Consider the following 21,541-nt stretch of genomic DNA (forward strand, 5'->3'; position numbering starts at 1 on the left):
TTTCTTATATATATAATATACATATACATTATAGTATGATATATGCTATATCATACTATATTTTTAACTTTATTTTGTTCCATTTTCTTAAAAGAATTTATTATTTCTTAAAGTTTATTTGCTTGTTTATTGTCTGTCATCCTCCACCAGAATATATGCTCCTTGAAATTAAGAACCTTGTCTACCTTTCTCACCACTATGTCCTCAGAGCCTACAACAGTGTCTAGTTCATAGTAAAGACTCAAGAAATATTTACTGAGTGAATGATAGAAACAACTTTTTTGGAGGTAAAGTTCTTCATGGTGCAATAGAGTCCCATGCAATATTTTGGACATAATATACTAAAAAAATGTTTATCTGAAATTCAGATTTAACTGAGCGACCTGCATCTTTTCTGGCAGCCGTACCCCCAGAACACATTTGAGAATACGTGGATACATTTTTGATTGTCACGATTGAGGTGGTGGTACTACTGGCATCTAGTGTGTACAGGCCAGAGATGCTGCTAAACATCGTACAGTGCATAGGACAGTCCCTACAAGGAAAAGAATTATCCAGGCCAAATGTCAATAGTGCGGAGGCTAAGAAACCCGGAACTAGATGGCCATGAACTTTAAGGCAGAAAGCGCCTAGAATCTCTAAGTTAAACTTCCTTTTGGAAAGGGAGAATGGAGTTAGTGAGACGGAGTCGGGGCTGAGACCCAGCTTTAAAACCCTGGGCACACATCTTGAGGCTGATAACCAGAGGGCAAGAGAGCCAGACTACCTACCAATGGCAGCAAACGAAGTCATGATGCCTAAAAGGTTGCCTGGGAAGGGCACTATGGACAGTAAAGCACTCTGCATACACTGGTTAAGTGCACCTCAGACACAGAGACATCCTTTAGGTCCGTCCAACTGAGGACAAACCCTCTGGCCGCTGGGACTAGGAACGCGTTCACAGACATAGCGGAAGCAGCCGGGCGGCTGAAGCGTCCTGCTCCCCTAGCAACGGTCGTGACGGAAGTGGTTGAGGCAGCCGCGCCCGGTGCGCTTGCGCGGAGGCGCCGCGTGCTGACGTGGATCTGGGTCCAGCAGCCCAGCCGGGCGCGCGGTGGAGTGCCGGGGTGCGGCTGGGCTAGTGGAGCCGTGGCCCAGCCGGGATGGCGACGCCGATCGCTCCGCGCCGTGGAGCCGGCGCTACCGGCCGGCGCTGGTTGGTGCTGCTGCCGCCCCTGCTGCTGGCGGTGCTGCTGCCGCGGCCCGCGGCGGCCCTGGTGGAAGGGCTCTACTGCGGCACGCGGGACTGCTACGAGGTGCTGGGGGTGAGCCGCACGGCGGGCAAGGCGGAGATCGCGCGGGCCTACCGCCAGCTGGCTCGGCGCTACCACCCCGACCGCTACCGGCCCGAGCCCGGCGACGAGGGCCCCGGACGGACGCCGCAGAGCGCGGAGGAGGCCTTCCTGCTGGTGGCCACCGCCTACGAGACTCTTAAGGTAAGCCTGGGGGCGCGGATGGGCTGCGAGGACCCGCTGGCGAAGCGCGCGGCGTGGCCCCTTCGGCCCCTGGCCCGTGGAGCGAGGCTCCCTGTGACTCCGGCGCCGGGCGCGACCACCGCCACCACCCTTAGGATGCTCGCGCTTCCCCACGTGAGAGAGCGCATACGGCCCACTGACAAAGATAGGAACCCCCTCGGTCTTGGAGGGCAGCCAGCCCCCTCCTTTTTGTTACAGTCTTTTTTATGCAAAGCTTTGGGCTTCTTACGATTTAGTGAAAATGTTTTAATAACGTGCAGCTCACTCTCGGAAAGCAGGGTGATTATTACCAAGATCTGTGATAGAACGCAGGAAAGGGCTCCAGTGACAGTGAGATGCCCGAATTTGAGTTGACAGAAACTTGGTTTCTGGGGATGGTATTAATTGTGACATTTAGCTTGGGTTTAAGGATGTAGAAAAATACTAAGAACAACACCGGATGTTTGACTCCGGCTCTGAACACCCCTATATGACCTTGGATAGTGACTTAATATGTCAAAGTACCTGTTTCTTCATAGGCACAATTAAGGCCATGATACCTGCTCCACGGGTTATGAGGTTAAATGATAAATGAGAAACCCCCTATACAGGACCTGCAAATAGGTGCTTAGTGACTTGGGTTTCAAGACTGAGAATTTCTAGTAGGAAATATTTTGTGAGTATATGTATAGTCATTTGCCAAAGGTTTTATTGAGTCTTGTGGGGATGGGGAGATTTAGCCTGATCCTGTTTTCTTCTACTGCTGGGAAAAGCAAACCATAAAAAATCACTAAGTACAAATCATATTTGGTGGAAGTGTTACTGCTTCAAGGGCCCCATCATGCTAATGCAACAGCAGTTGCAGTTGTAGAGTACTTTTTTTTTTTTTCTTTTCTTTTTGAGGCAGAGTTTTCCATGTTGCTGTATCATCTGCTTTTAGTGACTACTTTGAGTGGGTATGCTATAATTTAACCATGGATTATTTTTCCAGGTTAGATTTCCAGAGCTGAAAATACCGAGTCAAGGAGTTCATGGCTTACTTTCCAGAGCAGTTTGGATAATATGGAGTCATAAAATTCACTAAATTCTCACCAGCATTGGTGAGATTGTAATTTTTATTGGCAGTTAACTGAGGAATGGGGGGTTTGGGAAAGTGCTGAGGCCAGAGGGCTTGGTTGCCTATTATTTGGGATAGAGAGTGATTGAGGAAAGACTTCAGAAAGATGGGAAAGAACTTCATTCAAGGCAGCCCAGCATCTGGAGCTCCAGTCTGCTTTTCTGCAGTGAGGAAAGATAGTGGTCCAGACGAGCATCCAGAAGGGCTGCCACTGGTCCTCCAAAGCCCTCGTGGCACAAGAGGGAGCACTGGGCAGGTGGAGAACTTCCAGAAGAGAGGCAGCAGAAACAGTGGCGACTGTTGCCTTCTGCTGGGGTTGGAGACGGGTAGATTTGGCATGAAAACGGTGAGCACGATAGTAAGAACTTTGAAAAAAAGTGCCAAGAAATAGAGACTGTAGAAATCTGGCTGGGAGGAATCCCAGGACTCTAAATATTCTTGCCATTTTCTCGAAGAGACAAATTCAGAGGCTGATCTGGCTGTAATGGTTGCCTCTAAATGCTGCTACAAGTTTAGCACTGATTTGTCAGCTAACAAAAAGCTCAATAAAATAATCTGTCCACTCAAGAGCAAGGAACTTTGAGGCAGTTAAAAACTAGTATGTCTGGAGAAAGTAACACTTACTCTTGATTGGGACAGGTTTGCGGTAGCTGCAAATGCCTCCAAACAGGAAACTAGAATTGGAGTTGCACTGATGGAGGGTGGGAGAGAGTGTTCTATAGTTTCCCCAACCCCACTCATTATTACTGCAGGAGAACGAAAATTATCTGTGAGAGAAAAGGGCTGTCTGGGCTTAGTTTGGACCCATGGAAATCAGACTTAGTTGAGCTCTATGAAAACTCCCATGTTAAATTTATAGAGATAGATAGGGATTCCACTTCCAAGTGGAACACCTTCAGAAACTTTTTAAAAAACTTCATTGCAGATGCTTTCTCCTGGAATAAGGAAAAGGACTTTGACTTGCCATGTGTGGAAGAAGTTATTAAAAACAAACAGGGTGGTCTAATTTTATTGCTGTCATAATGGAGAATTGTGAGAAGGTTGCCAGAAGATATCATTTCTGGGTAATGCAGAGATCTGATAAACTGGGGTCATCCCCTTGAGGCAACAGGGATGTAACCACTGTTTTGCTTGGATTATATCCACAGACTGGAAAGAGGGCTTGTGAGGGATAAGAGGTCCACCTGGCCTTTACTACGAGCAGGTCAGATAGAATAGTGGGAGAAGCTGATAAGTTCCAGTGGCTCTGGAATGAAGATGAGCCGCAGAAGCCTACCTGAAATTCCATATATCATCTCATGGGGGCAGCAACTGCAGACCTGGGACCACATTTCATTTCTATTTGCTCTTTTTGTTATACGCTATATATTTCTCCATAAAGAATAGCAATAAACCCTGTGAGAGCTGAAAAGGAGGGAGGGCCTTGGGAATACTGTGTCCTCCTTCACAGCCATGTTCAGTTATTGCTGGCATATGGAGGGAGAAGTTGATATATTTGCTTTGTAGAATGCCCAGGTAGATTCCATCTCTGGAACAGTGTATCTAACAGAAATTGTTTCTTTTGTGAAATCTGAAATAAATTAGTTGTAAATTCATTGGAGCCAGGAGCCTTTTTTCTCTCCCCATAATTTTTTGATAACCTTCTTAATTTCTTATTCTTGGTCTGTTCAAGTCTCTTAGCATTTTTAACATGTATGATATAAAAAGCTATACTATATCCTCATTATAGTCTTACAGTGGTGTTCCATCAAAACTTATAACAACCAAGCATCTCTGAATAACCAAAATGAGAGTTATATTTGTGTAAGATATAGTGGATTTATGACTCTGAAGTTGTCTTGGTTAAATAAATGCCTCTTTGAGAGAGAGTTTTTTTAGATGGAAATTGTTAAAAAATAAGGATACTAACATGATTTAAATGCAGTTGGTCAGACAGGGAGATATTATCACAGTTGGTCATTGTTTTCCTAGCAACAGAGATTCTACCTGTGAATAGAGAGATTGAGAAAAACCAGAAAAAGAAGGATGGGTAATAATGGAAGGCAAAGGGACTTGTCAGATGCTTTTACCGAGTCATGCTTAGTTCATGTTCTCAAATAACTTAAACCTCTAGATCTCAGCAGGACTTGAAACCATTATGATTTCACACACTGCTTTATATTTGTTTCATAATATGAGTTAAGACGGTGAAATAACTGTTTTAGTGTATTTGACTACTGGGGATTCAGGGACACATGGACTTTGGAAGTTAAGTAAACAGACTCTCGCTGTGTCAACATTGGATCTCTTTATGTGGATATAGCACTTATCACACTGCACTGTAAATCCTGAGTAGCCCTCCTCCCCTCTCCACTAAACTTCACTGTTGCATGTATATCCATAGCACCTAGCACAGTGTCTGGCACATAGATAATGAATGCTCGTAAAATAAAAACTCCTATCTGGAGATAGATTCAGATAGGATGGAAATCGAAAGTGGATTTCTGGCGTTTTGACATTGTTATGTGAAGCCTACTTGGGCATTTAACCCCAAATTAATTGTAGTTTTAAAGAGTGGTACAGATAAAGTAGATTGGATGGGTATGAATGAAAAATTCCTGCATGAGAGAAAAATTATACTTCTGTTTTTAAGGAGAAATTATTTTCTCAGGGCTTTTAAGAACATTAATTATTTTTGATATAGATATGAACTGGATGAATTAGATAAAACGAGAAGGATGGCATAGAAATAAGCAGATGAGGGAATAGGTGGTAAGGATGCACTTAGAAAAACTGTAATTGGTAGAAAATGGTAGAGTTTGACAGCATTTTGCAAGATCATGAGAGAAGAACACAGAAAAGGTCTTGGAGGTGCAGGTTATCTGATAAATTGAAGGGATGTGTAGAGAGAGACTTCCGCTCCTCCAGCCTTGTCTTGGCAGGGAAGTCACAGGAACATGTCAGTTTCTTTTTATCAGTCTGGTTGATGTGGCAGGGCTTTAGCACTTAAGAATGATTTGACAAAAAGGGGATTATGAACTCCCTGCCCTGTTATGGTTACTGTTTATTGTTCTCCCTTTGTATATTCGCTTAACCCTTCCTCTAACTGGTACTGACACAGGTGCTGGGGGAGGAGACCATAACAATGAAAACGGCACAGTTCCTGCCTTTAAGCTTTTAGTATAAGAAGGATACAGATACTTATTGTTTGGTTATTATTTATCTAAGTTATATAATAAAAACGTGTAGATTATATTGCAGCACTGAGAGAACACAATTATTTCTTCTCAGGGGATTGGAGAAGAATGTACTCTTTGATCTGGATCTAGAACAGTCACCAAGTTTGACTGTGGAGGGACATTTCTGGTAGAGAAAAGTCTTGATCCACGAAAACATGGAGTCATGAGCATGCAAAGCTTCTTCCAGGAATGAGATGTAGGATCACTTTTATTATGCTTTTCCCAGGGACTCTTCGTTTTGGAGGAAAAAAATTAACTGCACTTATTGGTATTACTATTTTTCTTTTCCAGCATCGATCCAGATTTTAATCAGTCATTCATAATAATTGGGTATTCATAAAACTAATAGAAATGATGTAAATTTCTATTACAGTTGTGATGCTGATAAACAGCCAAGTTAAGTAAGCTTGATGGCAGATAATTTTCGTTTCACGTGCCAACTGTAATTGGTCTCGACTCCATGTAACACTTGTAAATTTGGGGGCCTTGTCTGGGTTTAGTGGAAAAGATGACATGTTAAAAACTGTTCTCCCATGGGCCCAGAAGAAGGGTGTGGTACCTTATGTGCCACATTTGCTATTTCTGCTGTGAACCCATAAGTGTTGTTTATTTTTTACTCATCCCTTAATTTCACCTGTTATTCCCTACTTACGGCCAAGGTTGATTATACACCAGATGTGTTTAAATCTAGTGCTGTGACTACCTGACACATGATGGTATCAACAACACATCAGAGCTTTTTCGAGTAACACAAAAACTACTGAGTTGATATAATTCTAGCCAGAAACTAAGCACTTGATGTTTTAATTTTGCTTGTGCAAATTTATCATGGGTAAACAGAATATTTTGAGATATTCACAGCACAAAGACCCTTACTGTATTTTTAGAGACTGTAGGGGATCTACTATTTCTAGGTTAGAAGCCTGTCAGGTGCATGGTAGGGAGAATGTTTCAGGAGACTGGAAATAGTTTGGGATCGACCCTTTAAGCTGTGTTCAGGCATGTGAACCTTATGTATTGAAGTTACCAGAGGTTTTAAAGTGCATAAGTAACACAATCTGATGTTTGTTTCAGAAAGAAAGTTCTGGGAACAATGTGGAAGATGGGTTGGGGGAAGGCAGGAAGGTATTTTTGGCTGAACTCATTTTATTTCCATCTTAGTCTTCTGGAATCTCATCATTCCTCTTTGGTAACTTAAGAATCTCTTACTTGGTTCATTTCTCATTCCTTAATTTTGCTTCTTTTAAAGCTACGGTCAATTTTTCTTCTTTCTTCATTGTTGGCCATCCTTACTTCCTCATACCCCTTTCATTTAAACTGTCATAGACTGACATGTGCATCAGCACACGTTCTGGAGCTGTTCTTCCTAAGATGAATAGTGATGCTCTAAGCATCAGATCAGAGGGCTGCTCTTCCTGTTGGAACTATTTGTGGCATTTGATGTTGCCACGTAGTTCTTTAAGCTGTTCTCCCTTGACTCGCTTCATGTAATTCTCTCCCCTTTCTCCAAGCTTTCTAGCCATTTCTTTTAGTCTGTATTTCTTTTCCTCTGCCTTCACCTTAAACATTGCATTTCCTTAGAGTCCTGTCCTTTGGGTACTCTTTTCTTTTTATTTTCTAAGCTCGTCCTGATGAAACTCAACTACATCCTTGACAACCCTGAAATTCGTGTATTCTCTAGGTTCATATTTTTCGATTGTCTCTCATTTGTAGCACAGGTACCCAAAATTATACATGAAACTAATCCTGTTTTCTTTGTTAAAGCATAAATTTTAAAAGAGGTTGACTCTTGTACAAATACAAAATGAACATGTCAAAGATTTTATTTAACTCATTAATTAATGAGGGAACCAGTAAGATATTAAAACTGGTTCAAAAGAGAAAAAGTGCCACACAGTTTACAATCAAGACAAGGAGTGCTGAAATGCCTGTAATACTGGTCAATATGACAAGGCAGTTATCAGTTGCCTTAATTCCACTGGTCACAATTTGTCTTTTTGTGAATAAGAATTATTTGCATTACTTCCAGTTTTCCACAAGTTACTTCTTTCTCTACAAAGTTAAAATAGACTTTTCAAAGACAAATAAAGGCACACCCCTCCTACAGGAATAGATAATCCTTGGAGGCTCCAGGCATTGAAAAGCTATCCAGTAATTTTCTTTCCTCCCCATTTCAAAATCTTCCACAATTTTCCCCTGCATCTTCTCCACACTTGCTGTCCTCTTCCTTTATTCTTAGAATAACATGGTTCACACAGTGACTCTAATTAGAAACATCACTCTCATGCTCAACATGATTGATTCCTGTACCCCTTTAATCACTAAGTCCTATTTGTTCTACTTCTTAGTCTCTAAAATCTGTTTCTCCCTCTTCCTTTCTTTACAATACTATCAGAGTTATCGTCCAAAAATATACACTTCTACTCAGTGCTATTTATTTTTCTCATACTTGAAAACATTTTATGTTTGAATAGCACAGACAGTAACACCCTAACACTTTAGCATGGCATATAAGATCCCCTGTGGTTCTTATCCAAAGCTATCTTCCTGGCCACATTTACTACTCCTTTCTTCCCTAAACTTCCCCAGTGCTTAAGCTTCACTGAATCTGTTCTATACACTGATGCTTCTGTACCTTAACACTTGCTGTTCCCCTTGCCTGGAACAAATTTTACCACATCTTACTTGCTTTTCAGGATCTACACTCATTTCATGTCTTCTGTGAATCCCATTACCAGTGGTCTCAGGCAGACTTAGTCCTTAGTACACTGAATTGTGCTCTTCTTGCTTGCTAGATTCTTCTTGTGGATGGGAGAGTTATTGAGGCCACGTCCTTAATTTATTTGTTTTTTTATCCTCCTTTGTGCTCAGCACATGACTTAAGGCCCTGCATAACTATTTGCTGAACTGAAAATAACTAAGGTTTTTTAAAGCTTAGGTAACCAAGTAGATGGTGATACCGTTAACTGAGACACAGGAGCAGATTTGGGTTTTGAGCATGTTGAATTTGAGATATTTATGTTACATTTAGGAAGTGTTCAGGAGGTATCTGAAAATAGTAGGAGCAGGGAAAACAGATCTGTGTGTCACTCATATATGATATACAGGTGATACTGCAAATGATGGAAGTTGCTATGACCACATGTAGACTGAGAAGAGAAGACGTAGAAGATAGTTGCACGAGTGGCTGGTGGGTAGGGAACAGGAAGAGAAATGAAAACTCAGAGCAGTTAACTTTCTTCCTCTTTAGTAGGGTGTAATGGCCTGGAAAAAATTTAGGGGAACAGATGTTATTTTTTTAAAGGATCATTTGTGTGTGTATTTCTCTTAAAAACAGGATTACTATATATATTTAAGAATGAACAAACTACTACTATATTTTCATATATTATTGATTCTTGGCCTTTGCCATCCTAAATGGTTTCTATTATTTGTATAATCGAAGATTTTTAAAGTGAAACTGGCTGCAATATCTAATTATTGCAATTTATGTTTATTGAAATCAAACAATTCATTATTTCTTTCAAGGACAAGAACATAATATATTTTTGCCTCTGGGGAGGGGGGAACGATCATTTTTATAAGAGAAGGAAGGATTCAGTGCTTTGTTTGCTTGTGGGTTTCCTCTTGTTCACTTTTGATCTAGATATTGGTGGTTATGTTCCAGTCCTCCTGCATATGCCCAAGAGGATTGGGAGTGGAGTGGACACCAGCAGAAGCACCATTTTTTCCTGTAGAGATTAGAAACAAGGAGCTTATTGCCCTGCTTGTCAAGGCTCAGGACAGAGAGGAGGAAGAAACAAGTATAAAGGTTTTGGTTTTGGAAAGAAGTTGGAATCTCCTGACCCTGGGACCTTAAGATCCACAAAATTGCTGAAAGAAAAAATACTACCTTATTGAAAGGTAAGCTATTACACTGTTTTAAGGTTTAAGCTATTTTAGCCACATTAGCATATCTTCATAAGCTATGAAGACAAGCAGTCATTTCTGCCAAGCCCAAGTTTTTGTGGCATAGTCACCCGTCTCACCTTCCTGGTGCGGTGGAGACCTGTGTGGCTGGAGAGATGTCTGTAGTGAGGGAGAGCCTTTATAAAATTTCATTCAGTTTTGAAATGATAGTTATTGAATGCCAGGCACTGTGCTAGGCCTTGGATATACAGAGACTAAGGAATCACCCTACCTGCCTTCTAGAAGTTCTCATTCAAGGAAAAGAAAAAAACTGATGATTACAATGTGATAAGTGCTATAATAAATAGGTAATAAGTGTAATAAGAGTGGTCTAAATCTGTCTACTAATGTTTATGTTCTAAAGGATTAATAGGAGCTCATGAGGTTGGAAGAAAGGCTTGGGCATTTGAGTTAAAGTGAATAATTATCTGTTCAGTCATAGATATAAAAGAGCATGCTGTACTTGAAGAACACACCAAATTCCAGAAATTGCTATCTGAATGTTTGCTATGGGCAAAAGAAGGGAGAGTGATAAGATGTTTCTTAAGTAGGTAAGTTTGGGTCAGTTATGGAGGCCTTGTTGCATGACAAGGAAAATTGAACTTACCTTACTAGACACTGGGAAGCATTGGACAGAACAAACAAAAAAACTGTGAGGCTACTTTAGTCCCAAGATGGGTAGGAGAAAAAATAAATATATGGTATTAAAAATAAATATATGGTAAAAATATGTAAGAATGTATGTGAAACTCTCTAATTGGGTCCCAGTCTGTCTTTTCTTTTTTGCTAATATTCCTGGTATCCTGTGTTCTTATTAGGTTGATTCTAAACTTAGTAGGCTACTGAAGAGTAGGACTTTGACTTAGATTGTTGAGAATCCCTAACTCTTCAATTTGTGCCAACCTTGAGCAACCTTGTAAAGTGTATTATGCATGCCTCAGCCTAAAATCCATTTTCTTCATTCTGGAGAGAAAGCTTTAAACACATTAAAGAAAGAAGATTGTGGCTGAATAAATGTTGTAACAAGGAGATTGCAGACCTTCTTGTCTCTAGTCATGACCAAAACAGGGTCATGAAATTATGGTGGCCCCAAGGAAAAGAAAACCATTCTAAGAGAAGTCAGACTTGACCCTGAAACCTTTTACAGGGATGAGGTAGTTTGAGGACTCGTTATAGAGGGCCCTGAATAGACCCTGCAGGCTGTGGTTACAGTAGAGAGGCTAGACATAAGGTATAAATTTTGGAGTTGCTGGTACTGGAGCATTAGCTGACCATCCTGTTAAATGAAGCTCTGGACTTGATGAAGTCACAAATCTAGGGACCAGTGAGAAGATGGTGACTCTGGGGGAAGATATGGGTGAAAAGCTTGAAGAAGGACATCTGCATTCTATGGACTGTGACCTTCACTAAGATAAGAGAACAAACGAGAACAGCCACTAGACGCGTGACGTTCACAGAGCAGATTTCAGTGACACTCACAGATCTTGCTGTATACTTCAACCAGGAGGAGTACAGACAGTCAGACTGGGCAATGGACTGTGCAGAGATAGTGATGCTGGAGGACTGTAGGAATCTCATCTCAGGGGGGCAGTTAGTTTCAAAACTACCTGTAATCTAGTTGGAGCAAGGAGAAGAATCGTGTTTGAAGAAATACATTTCAAAAAGCATCTGCCAAGATTGGGAGGCTGAGTTTAAAAGGCAACGAATTCAGGCCAAAAGCAGAGCATATCTATAAAATTAGCCAAAAGGGCAAAAAAATGGAGGGAGAATGGAAAAATTCTCAAAAGGATGTCTTGAAGTACTCAGAATGAAATACATCAAGGGACATAGGCTTATGACCTGTAACGTTTTACCCTCGTTAGGTTAGAAACTCTAGAATATGATGATGGCTTATAGGAGGAATAATGGACTGACAGTTGAGGCGTGTGGCACGCAGCTTGCGGGATCTCAGTTCCCCTACCAGGGATTGAACCCAGGCCATGGCAGTGAAAGGCTGGAATCCTAACCAGTAGGCCACCAGGGAACTCCCGAGAAAATCTTTTCTAATGGAAGAGAACATACAAGGAGTGAATTTGAAAATAATATCAGCCTGAGCTCAGCTTTCCTTATATAACAGATGATTCGCATATTGGCCCTCCATACAGTGCCATGGAATAGACTTTAAATATATTTACATCTAATTATACTAGATACTACTTCATCTAGCTTCAAATTCTAGTCAGAGGTAAAAAATATTTTGAATGTAGTGAATGTAAGAACTGTTACTGAGGGCTTCCCTGGTGGCGCAATGGTTAAGAATCCGCCTGCCAATGCAGGGGACACGGGTTCAAGCCCTGGTCCGGGAATATCCCACATGCTGCAGAGCAACTAAGCCTGTGCGCCACAACTACTGAGCCTGTGAGCCACAACTACCGAAGCCCGCATGCCACAACTACTGAAGCCCGCGCACCGAGAGCCCATGCTCTGCAACAAGAGAAGCCACCGTGATGAGAAGCCTGCGCACTGCAACGAAGAGTAGCCCCCGCTCGCCATAACTAGAGAAAGCCCGCTCACCATAACTAGAGAAAGCCTGCACGCAGCAAAGACCAACGAAGCCAAAAATAAAATTAAAATAAATTAAAAATAAATAAATGTATTAAAAAAAAAAAAAGAAAGGAGGAGGCCCTGAACAGACCTCAGCGCCTCTGTGGTAACAAAGCACTAAGTGCAGATTTTGAAACGTTTAGCTAATAATCTGCAACTTTATGAATGCTGAATAATTAATTTATCATAGAAAGAAGTCATCTAGGTTAAAGATTTTTTTTCATAATGGTTTATGTTGTACTCACTTATAGAGAGTAAAGAATTTGCTGTAGTTTTAGTCTAACATTTTTTGGAAACAAGACAAGCTGAAAAATAGGTTTCCTGTGGGATTAAAGAAAAAAAGCAAATCACAACCTAGTTTGGTAGCTTTTCAACTTATGTAGCTCAGTAAAAGATTGGCGTTTATACCTGTTAGAAACTGATTAAAATTAGAGAAGGTTTTAAGAAATGCTGTATTTGTGACCATTTGAGCAGCATTTCAGAATGCTATAATTTTTTCAACATGTTTGCATGATTAAGAAAGAGCTATATAGGGGCTTCCCTGGTGGCGCAGTGGTTAAGAATCCGCCTGCCAATGCAGGGGACACGGGTTCGAGCCCTGGTCCGGGAAGATCCCACATGCCATGGAGCAGCTAAGCCCGTGCGCCACAACTACTGAGCCTGCGCTCTAGAGCCTGCGAGCCACAACTACTGAGCCCACGTGCTGCAACTACTGAAGCCCTTGCGCCTAGAGCCTGTGCTTCACAACAAGAGAAGCCACCACAATGAGAAGCCTGCGTGCTGCAACAAAGAGTAGCCCCCGCTCGCCACAACCAGAGAAAGCCCACGCACACAGCAACAAAGACCCAACGCAGCCAAAATAAATAACTAAATAAATTTATAAAAAAAAAAAAAAGAAAAAAAAAGAAAGAGCTATATATTACCTTATTTATGAACTGGGCTGTGAAAATGTGTTATAGTAGTGAAATACTACATATTTTTAACCTGTTTTTGTATACTGTATGTCATCTGATATACAAAATAACCCTGTAAAATTAGTAGGGCAGCTATTAATATCTCTAATTTACAAGTGAAGAAGAATGACGCTCAGAGAGGCTAAAATTTTTGCCTAATATCACAAAGCTAGACTTTGACCATTATCCTGCATCCATGTCTCAGTGTTTCCTTGGGATGAGCATAATTCAATTTTGAGGGCATAGACTGGTTTCGTCTACTTTTTTGTTGTTTTAATCATTGCTTTCAAAAGAAAACCTTCTATACAAGGTTGGGAAAGGATTGTGAATATATACAACAGAGATAAACATTCTGTTTTCTACCAACAGTTACTGAGAGTAGGTGTCAACATGCTCTTCAATTGTAAGAACACGGCGACATCCTTAGTAGCACCACAGCACTGGCTAAAAAGGCGTGGTTCATTGCTACTGAAGTGTTTTTATTTTTTCCAGGAGGACTAATACTCCTCAAGAATTTGAGGAAATTTTTTAATTATGCTTTATACCTAGTATTAAAGTTCTGGAAACAAATTTGTGTGTCCCTTTGAGGAATTATGGGAAATTTTTTGATTTTGACAGTTTATTCTTTTATTCAGATTGATTACATAATTACAAAATTCTAGATTTGACTTTAACAGATTATTAAGTAAGACCATTTTATGAGCTGTCCTATGAAACTGGATATCTTGTTATTTTACAGGATGAAGAAACTCGAAAAGATTATGATTACATGCTGGATCACCCAGAAGAGTACTACAGCCATTACTACCACTACTACAGCAGGCGCTTAGCCCCTAAAGTGGATGTGAGAGTTGTGATCTTGGTCAGTGTGTGCGCTATTTCAGTGTTTCAGGTGTGTATTGATGGATGTGTGTATCTACGTGCATGTGCAGGAGTGCACAGTGGCTAGTGCTAGTCATTCAAACTGAACTAGAAGTACCTTTTTGTAGAATTTTACTTCCAGGTGAGATTAATTTTTTATATTAGAAAAATATTTATTTAACCAATTGATAATATTGGAATCTTTGTTGGCAGGCAATCTAAGAAATCATGAATGTCGTTATGTAACTGTCAAAAACAAACAAACAAAAAACTCAGATCTTTTTCTCGTGGCCCCCTCTAGAGTATTTTCCATATAACAGCCAGAGTGAATGCCAACTAGATTATATCATTTACAGGTGACCCTTGAACAACATGGGTTGGAATTGCAGTGGTCCACTTACACACGGATTCTTTTCACTACATGCAGTACCGAACCGCAGCGGTGCACCATCTGAGGTTGGCTGAATCGGGGGACAGGGAGGAGCCGTGCATACGGAGGGCCAGCTCTACGCTGCACTCAGATTCTGCAGAGGGTGGTGCCCCCCTGCATTGTTCAAGGACCAAACTACTTTCATAGGACTTTTCAATGATTTCCCATTAAACTTGGGGAAAATTCCAAACTCCTTAATATGGCCTAACTAGTCCTGGCACCTACCCGCCAAATGCCAGGAGTGTAGAGCTTGCCATCATTGTAACAAACAAAAATGTCGCACACATTTCCCCATGGCAGCTAAGGGCACTCCTGCTCAGTTTGAAAACCACTGAAATAGACTAAAAGTGCTACAGTAACTTTTTATGTTGTTTTAAAATATCACAGAAATACAAGTTTAGCCTGAAATGAGTTTTCCCTACTATTATTCCTCAACTAACCACACCTATCATATCCTCCTCTAGAAGAAAAAAGAAAGTCAAGTGACTAGAATGAAGCAATTTGCTAGTTTCAGAATTACTTCTCCAGTTTATTTCCCAGAAATGAAATTCAATCGATATGACAAAAGAATTCCTATTGAAAACTAAAGCTGTATATTTTAAATGTATCAGCTTTTGTAGTGTTGCCTTTTCAACAGGGAGAGGAAGGGCAATTTTACTTTTCTGTTTTAGATAACGTAATACCCTAGTCACATTTTTTTTTTTGCTATTCCTAATAGACTGCTACTATAATATTTCAGGATATTATTGGTACAACTGCTGCATTTATTCAGTAAAATAGCTGAAATGTGTGGAGGTACTATATGAGTAGGACTTTTTCTGATAATAAAACCCTTTGCGGTTGAATATATTTATGAAGTGACTTAATGTCTTCCTGTCCAAATAAGTAAAGAGTTCAAACCTATTTGAATCTTTCAGTTCAGAATATGATGAGCATTACTGTGGTATGTGCAGATGGTCTATAGTTGCCTGAGTCTATACCCAGGGATTTTTTGAAAAAAACTCCTCACCAACTAGTTTTACCATTCGATTCTTCCTCCAGTGAGTAGACTGCAACCTTAAAAAAAAAAAATAGAAGAAGAGGGATTTCTTAATTGTGATCCAGGGAAGAGTCAAATGGTAAAGATGTGAAATCAACAGGTGTGATGTGATTCCACCGATCCATCCTCTGATCCTGGGTGTCTCCTGTGGAGAATCAGTGGCTTTTTGGCTCAGCTCAGGGCTTATCTGACTTATCAGGCCTGGAGATCCTGTGTCCAAATGGGCATTATTCAACTGTATCTTTAACTTACAGAGTAAGATTTTTGAGGTCCCTGTTTTTAATCAGAATAGGTTTTGGGGGGGGGGTTGTTGTGTTCACCAAGATGAATTTTGGTAATAAAAATTACCCAGTTTTCTTTGTTAAATATTCTAGTTTTTCAGCTGGTGGAACAGCTACAACAAGGCAATCAGCTACCTGGCCACAGTGCCCAAGTACCGTATCCAAGCCATGGAGATTGCCAAGCAGCAGGGATTGCTGAGAAAAGCCAAAGAGAAGGGCAGAAACAAAAAGTCCAAAGAGGAAATTCGTGACGAGGAGGAGAACATCATAAAGAACATTATAAAAAGTAAAATAGATATAAAGGGAGGCTATCAGAAACCCCAGTTCCGTGACCTTCTCCTGTTTCAAATTCTCTTAGCTCCCTTTCACCTGTGCTCATATATAGTCTGGTATTGCCGGTGGATCTATAATTTTAACATCAAAGGCAAAGAATATGGGGAAGAAGAAAGACTATATATCATACGTAAATCTATGAAGATGTCAAAGTCTCAGTTTGATAGTCTAGAAGATCATCAGAAAGAAACTTTTCTTAAACGGGAGCTTTGGATAAAGGAGAATTATGAGGTGAGTAATTACTGTAACCTTCGTTACCAACTTAAAACTAGGTATGTGACAAGGGATCACAGAAGTGTGCTCAAATTTCTGAAATCGAAGAGTTAAATATAGAAAGATCTTTTGTTGACTGTATGACTATATTTAGTAGTGGAACAGTGGGTTTTTAACCTATAATTTGTCATTTTAAAAGATGAACTTCAAATACTTTAATTTACTAATGCTAAAAATTTGAAGTATGGTCTAATTTGTTGTGTTAAACTGTACTGTGAATTGCCAGAATGATTTGGCAAGTAGATATATTCAGCCTACTTATAAAGAACATAAAAATGGAAGGTAACATGGTAGCTCCTAAATTATTTGATAAGTTTTCACTTTTAAGTAGTTGAAGCTGCCCACTATACAATAACCTCTGTCTGTCATAGAGTGCTATCCTGGGCTGAATTATCACGGTATTACATGAGGTTATCTTAGTCGTTACTCCCTGAAATTTGGAAGGAAAATAATTTCTTTCTGAAATTTGATATGGCTGTGAAATTGGTTATGAAAACTTGTCCATTTAGCTTCAACTGATACCCACGAAAGGTTATAGAAATGAAAGATGTTCTTTGTTCTTAACCTCTGTGGTTTATTTAACCTTCTTTGGGAACTTTAGTTAAAAATATTTTGAAAAACCAATAATTATCATTGAAGATAAAAGTAGTTGTAAGTTCAATCTGGAGACAAATGTATTTATAAGGTCACTTTGTTCCTTGGTTAGGATCAACAAAACTGAAAGTCATCTGTTAAATTTACAGAGTTAAAAAAATAAAGTGTTGATTCTTTAATATTGGACATTAGTCATAGAGAGGAAATGTTTAAACCCTTTAAACTCAGCTTATATATGATTTCAAGGAGGAAAAGAATGTATTTCCAGGTTACAGAAATCACTGAAAAAAATTACTAGTTCTTGCACAAGTTATTCTTTTTTATTTAACACTAAACATTAAAGTGCTTAATTGCTTAGTAATCTTAGGTGCATGGTCTTCAGAAGACAAACCAATACATTCATTGGAAACTTTTACCTAAAGTTATATTTGAAAAATATAAACATGCCATAAAGCTAATGACAAATGTTTCTCTTTGGATTGTCAAGTCAGTTTATGTTATTTATACTGACAGGTCTACAAACAGGAACAAGAAGAGGAACTAAAGAAAAGACTGGCAAATGACCCTAGATGGAAGAGATACAGGAGGTGGATGAAGAATGAAGGGCCCGGACGGTTAATGTTTGTGGATGACTGAAGATTGCTGGAATGCTACTATGCCAAACCTTAATTGTGATACTATTTTCATAACTGAATTATTTTAGAAATGTACTGACTGTTCCTCAGCAGTAACTAAAATTCCTCAAGTATTTGATTAAACAGAATAATGTAGAAATTTAAACTTTCCCTTCAAACTTTATACATAAGACATTTATGATTGTTCAATTTTTATAATCAATTTGTGGATTTTGTTAAAAGACTTGACATGAAGATTTATTAGTTGCCATTTAAAAATTTTATATGTTTGGTTAAAAAATTTGACATGAAAATTTATTAGATACCATTTAAAATTTTTGCGTGTTAAGTGTTTATTCTTCAAAAGTGTTTCCTTATTTTGTTATAGTGCTACATTTTTCTGCTTTCGTGGCCTCTAATAGTTTCACAAAACATAAAAATTATAACAGCATTTAATTACACTTTTGAGTGTCTTTCTAGACACAGACTTCTTCAGCAAAATGATTCAACTATCATGTCATCTTTATGACAGTCATTATAGGTTTGAAATATGTTCAAAATATCTCTCAAGGAGAGTCTTCTGCTGGACTGTCTTTATAATATCTCCCCCCCAGTCATAATATTCTTACTGAGATCAGAAACTCTCCAGGAGAGTGACTCTACCTTCATGTCCTTGTAGGATGAGCTTGATTACAGTCATTATAGGACTATAAGTGTATTCTCACACATTTCTCCAGAAAGAACCTTGTAAGAAGGTCTTTCGTACCACAGTATTGCTTTTTTACCCCACTTCAATTAAAAAAAAAAAAAGAGCAGAAATAGTGTCATGAAAAGTTCATATATTGTGAAGTCCTTGAGTGGTGAAAAATCCATTTTATGTGAGCATATTGACATGCATATAAACCAGAAAGAAGAGGTGCATGGCTGTGTGCTGTTCTATCAAACAATGAAATGTAAATGTTTTATACGTGTGAAAGTGAAAGTAATTCACACGTAATTTGACTGAATCAAGTATGATACTGCAGCAAAGTATTGAAACACATTCATGGTAGTGAATCAATACTCCTGTTAAAAGACATATCCCAGTCCATCATATTAATAAAACGGTTGCAATATATCACAAGTTTGTTGGTATGACATTTTAAGTCAAAGATTAACATATTGCTTTTTGTATTATATAATTGTAAAAGACGTAGCATAAAAGTGTAGCATAGTAGCTATGCAGACTCTGTTTCTACTCAAAGTAAACTAGTCCTTTCAGGAGCTCAGCCCAAATATGTGACACATACAAAGATGCAGGAGGGAAGAGTTCCATCCTTGCTAATACAGCAAAAGGCCTGAGGTGGGTTATTTAGCCTGTGAGTGAAGGCCTCAATTGCTCATTAGAAAATTAGGGGAGGAGTTTGACCAGATTATCACTAAGGCCTTTTGCAGCTTTAAAATTCTGAAATTATATAATATTTATATTTTTGTAAACTTGAGATGAAAGTGTTTTATGCATCCATTCTTTTTTGGGAGGGTGGAGAAATTACAGTGCTAAATTGTAGCAAGCTGTGCTTCAAACCCCAAATGCCCAACTCTACACCGTAGGTAAATGCCTTTGAAAGGTGCTGTGGTTGCAGTCAGTAACCCCTGTCCCAGTGAAGATGTCACCACACACGTGCCACACAACAGCATTATCACCTAAGATTAGACGTGGGTACCATATGTTATGCAGACCAGAAAGAAACGGAGGCTCTTGCCCTTCTGTTAAAATTTCAAATAAATTTGTGATTAACTGTATTTCAAAAAAACCTAGTGATAAGGAAAAACAGGAGGACTGAATATGTTAGCATTCATAAAGGTTGGCTGATAAAAACCATGTATCTTTGGATATTATTTTGCATATGTGCTAGATTGCTGTATTTCTGTCTTTATATAGAAGTCTCATTTCTGGAATTGTTCCTGGCAGCCTGCTCACTTGGTAAAAGTTTGGTTGGTCTTTTGGAATCATGGTCATCATATGGGTGAGATGAATGGATTCGCCTTAACGGAAGGACTATGATTCTTTTCTCCCCTTCTCTCAACAAAATGGCTTTATGCTTCAAAATCCTGGAGGAAAGGAAGGGCAATTAGTTGTGTCACAAGTGTCATTCACGTATTTTGGGTATCTTTACTATCTCCATACTCTGCCAATGCCCCACCAAAGAACCAAAAGCTTCTCCATTTCAGAAACACTTGGAGAAGAATCCTGGGCAGGGGATCCCAGAACCCCACTATAGTTAGAAGATTTCTCTTGTGCTTCATTTGAGGGCTATCACCATTTCCTCCTTGCTTGGAATTCAGGGGTTTATAGAGCATAGCTGCTTATTGCTTTCTATTGTCACTTCCTATAATTGAGGTCTGTGCTAAAATTACCCTTAGGGTTACTTACATTCATGTCAAATATCCTCAGAGCAGTTTCTAAAACTGACCCTTCCCTCACTGGTCTTATTTCTTTATGAATTCTCCAAGTTCTACAAATCCTGGGTTGCAGTTTCATAACATATCTATCAAGTAGGGGCCATGCGTAGAATTTTAAACACTACAAGTGGTATGCAGAAATTTTAAATGTTACATGAAAAAATAGTTCAGTTTATAGAATTAGCTATTTTAGTACTACTGAATTTATGTTTAGAAAAATAGTAGTTTTACTTCCTTTGAGATTCTTTGTTTTTTTTTTTTGGACTGAAATGGCAGGAAACTTTTAACACCCACACCTTGGAAATATTTCCTCGAGTAGAAGCCAACTGCTAAGCTAACATGCAGCTAGTATTATGGACCAGTGTGCCAGCCCCACCGAAAGTTCTGTGGAAATTAAAGAGAAATAGCTTTTCTTAGACATTAGTATGAATAGGTCTAGCCACTTAAAGACTTTAAATCAGACATGGTCTCTGTTGAGTTATAATTGTGCAATTGAGGCAGATAAATGTTGGTATTGATACAAAATAGTTGTGTACGGATGACTTTCTTTTTCTTTTTTAGCTGCGGCATGCGGACTTCTTAGTTGTGACATGTGAACTCTTAGTTGTGGCATGCGTGTGGGATCTAGTTCCCCAACCAGGGATCAAACCCAGACCCCCTGCATTGGGAGCATGGAGTCTTATCCACTGGACCACCAGGGAAGGCCCCGGATGAGTTATAATTAATTTTATTTACAAAGTGTGATACTCTTCACATTTAAATATGGGCTAAGGCCAAATCTAGCCCCTGATAACTAAATAAAATTTGCTAAACAAATTTAACCTTTCTGGTTTCCTCATCTGTGAAATGAGGGGATCTTTTTAGATAATTAGGACTTAAAAATCTATAAGCCTGCAAATTTACATAGGTTTAGGGTCTGAAGGAGATTAGATTGCCTGCAACTGAGAAAGGTTATGAGTATCTAAGTAAAAAGCCTATATGATTTGTCATAAACTTTAATCAGTTTCTTAAGGATTCAGAGTATCCTTGACAACTGTGTATGGAGTGGATCACATGGTCTTAGAGCAGGGGTGTATGGGATTTCCTACAGGCTCCTCCCCAGTTTCATTAGGGGATGAAGAAACTTCCTCCCATTTGACAGTGTCGCCTTTTATAACCTCAAGAAGAGTGAGCAGGATGCAGGCGAATGGCTCAGGCTTTGCAGCCGGATAGACCAAAGTCTGGTTCCTGGCTCTGCAACGAACAGTTTGACTTCAGGCAGGTTAACCTCTGAACCCCATTTTTCATCTCTAATAGTTAGCAGGGATACTAACTACTTCACAGGATTATTATGAGAATTAAATAAGATGGGGTAAAATGGCT

General features: G+C 39.4%; 1 protein-coding gene across 1 annotated transcript; it reads left to right on the forward strand.

The window, feature by feature from the left end:
• Positions 1 to 1,053: 1,053 nt before the first annotated feature.
• DNAJC25 (DnaJ heat shock protein family (Hsp40) member C25) lies at positions 1,054 to 20,796 on the forward strand. Its single transcript, XM_007178213.3, has 4 exons — positions 1,054 to 1,475; positions 14,052 to 14,204; positions 16,017 to 16,487; positions 17,637 to 20,796. The coding sequence occupies exons 1-4, from the start codon at positions 1,143 to 1,145 to the stop codon at positions 17,757 to 17,759; spliced, it is 1,080 nt and encodes a 359-aa protein (XP_007178275.2). The 5' UTR covers positions 1,054 to 1,142; the 3' UTR covers positions 17,760 to 20,796.
• The last annotated feature ends 745 nt before the right edge of the window (positions 20,797 to 21,541 follow it).

This window comes from Balaenoptera acutorostrata, chromosome 6 (assembly GCF_949987535.1).
Source record: "Balaenoptera acutorostrata chromosome 6, mBalAcu1.1, whole genome shotgun sequence".
Lineage (NCBI taxonomy): Eukaryota > Metazoa > Chordata > Mammalia > Artiodactyla > Balaenopteridae > Balaenoptera > Balaenoptera acutorostrata.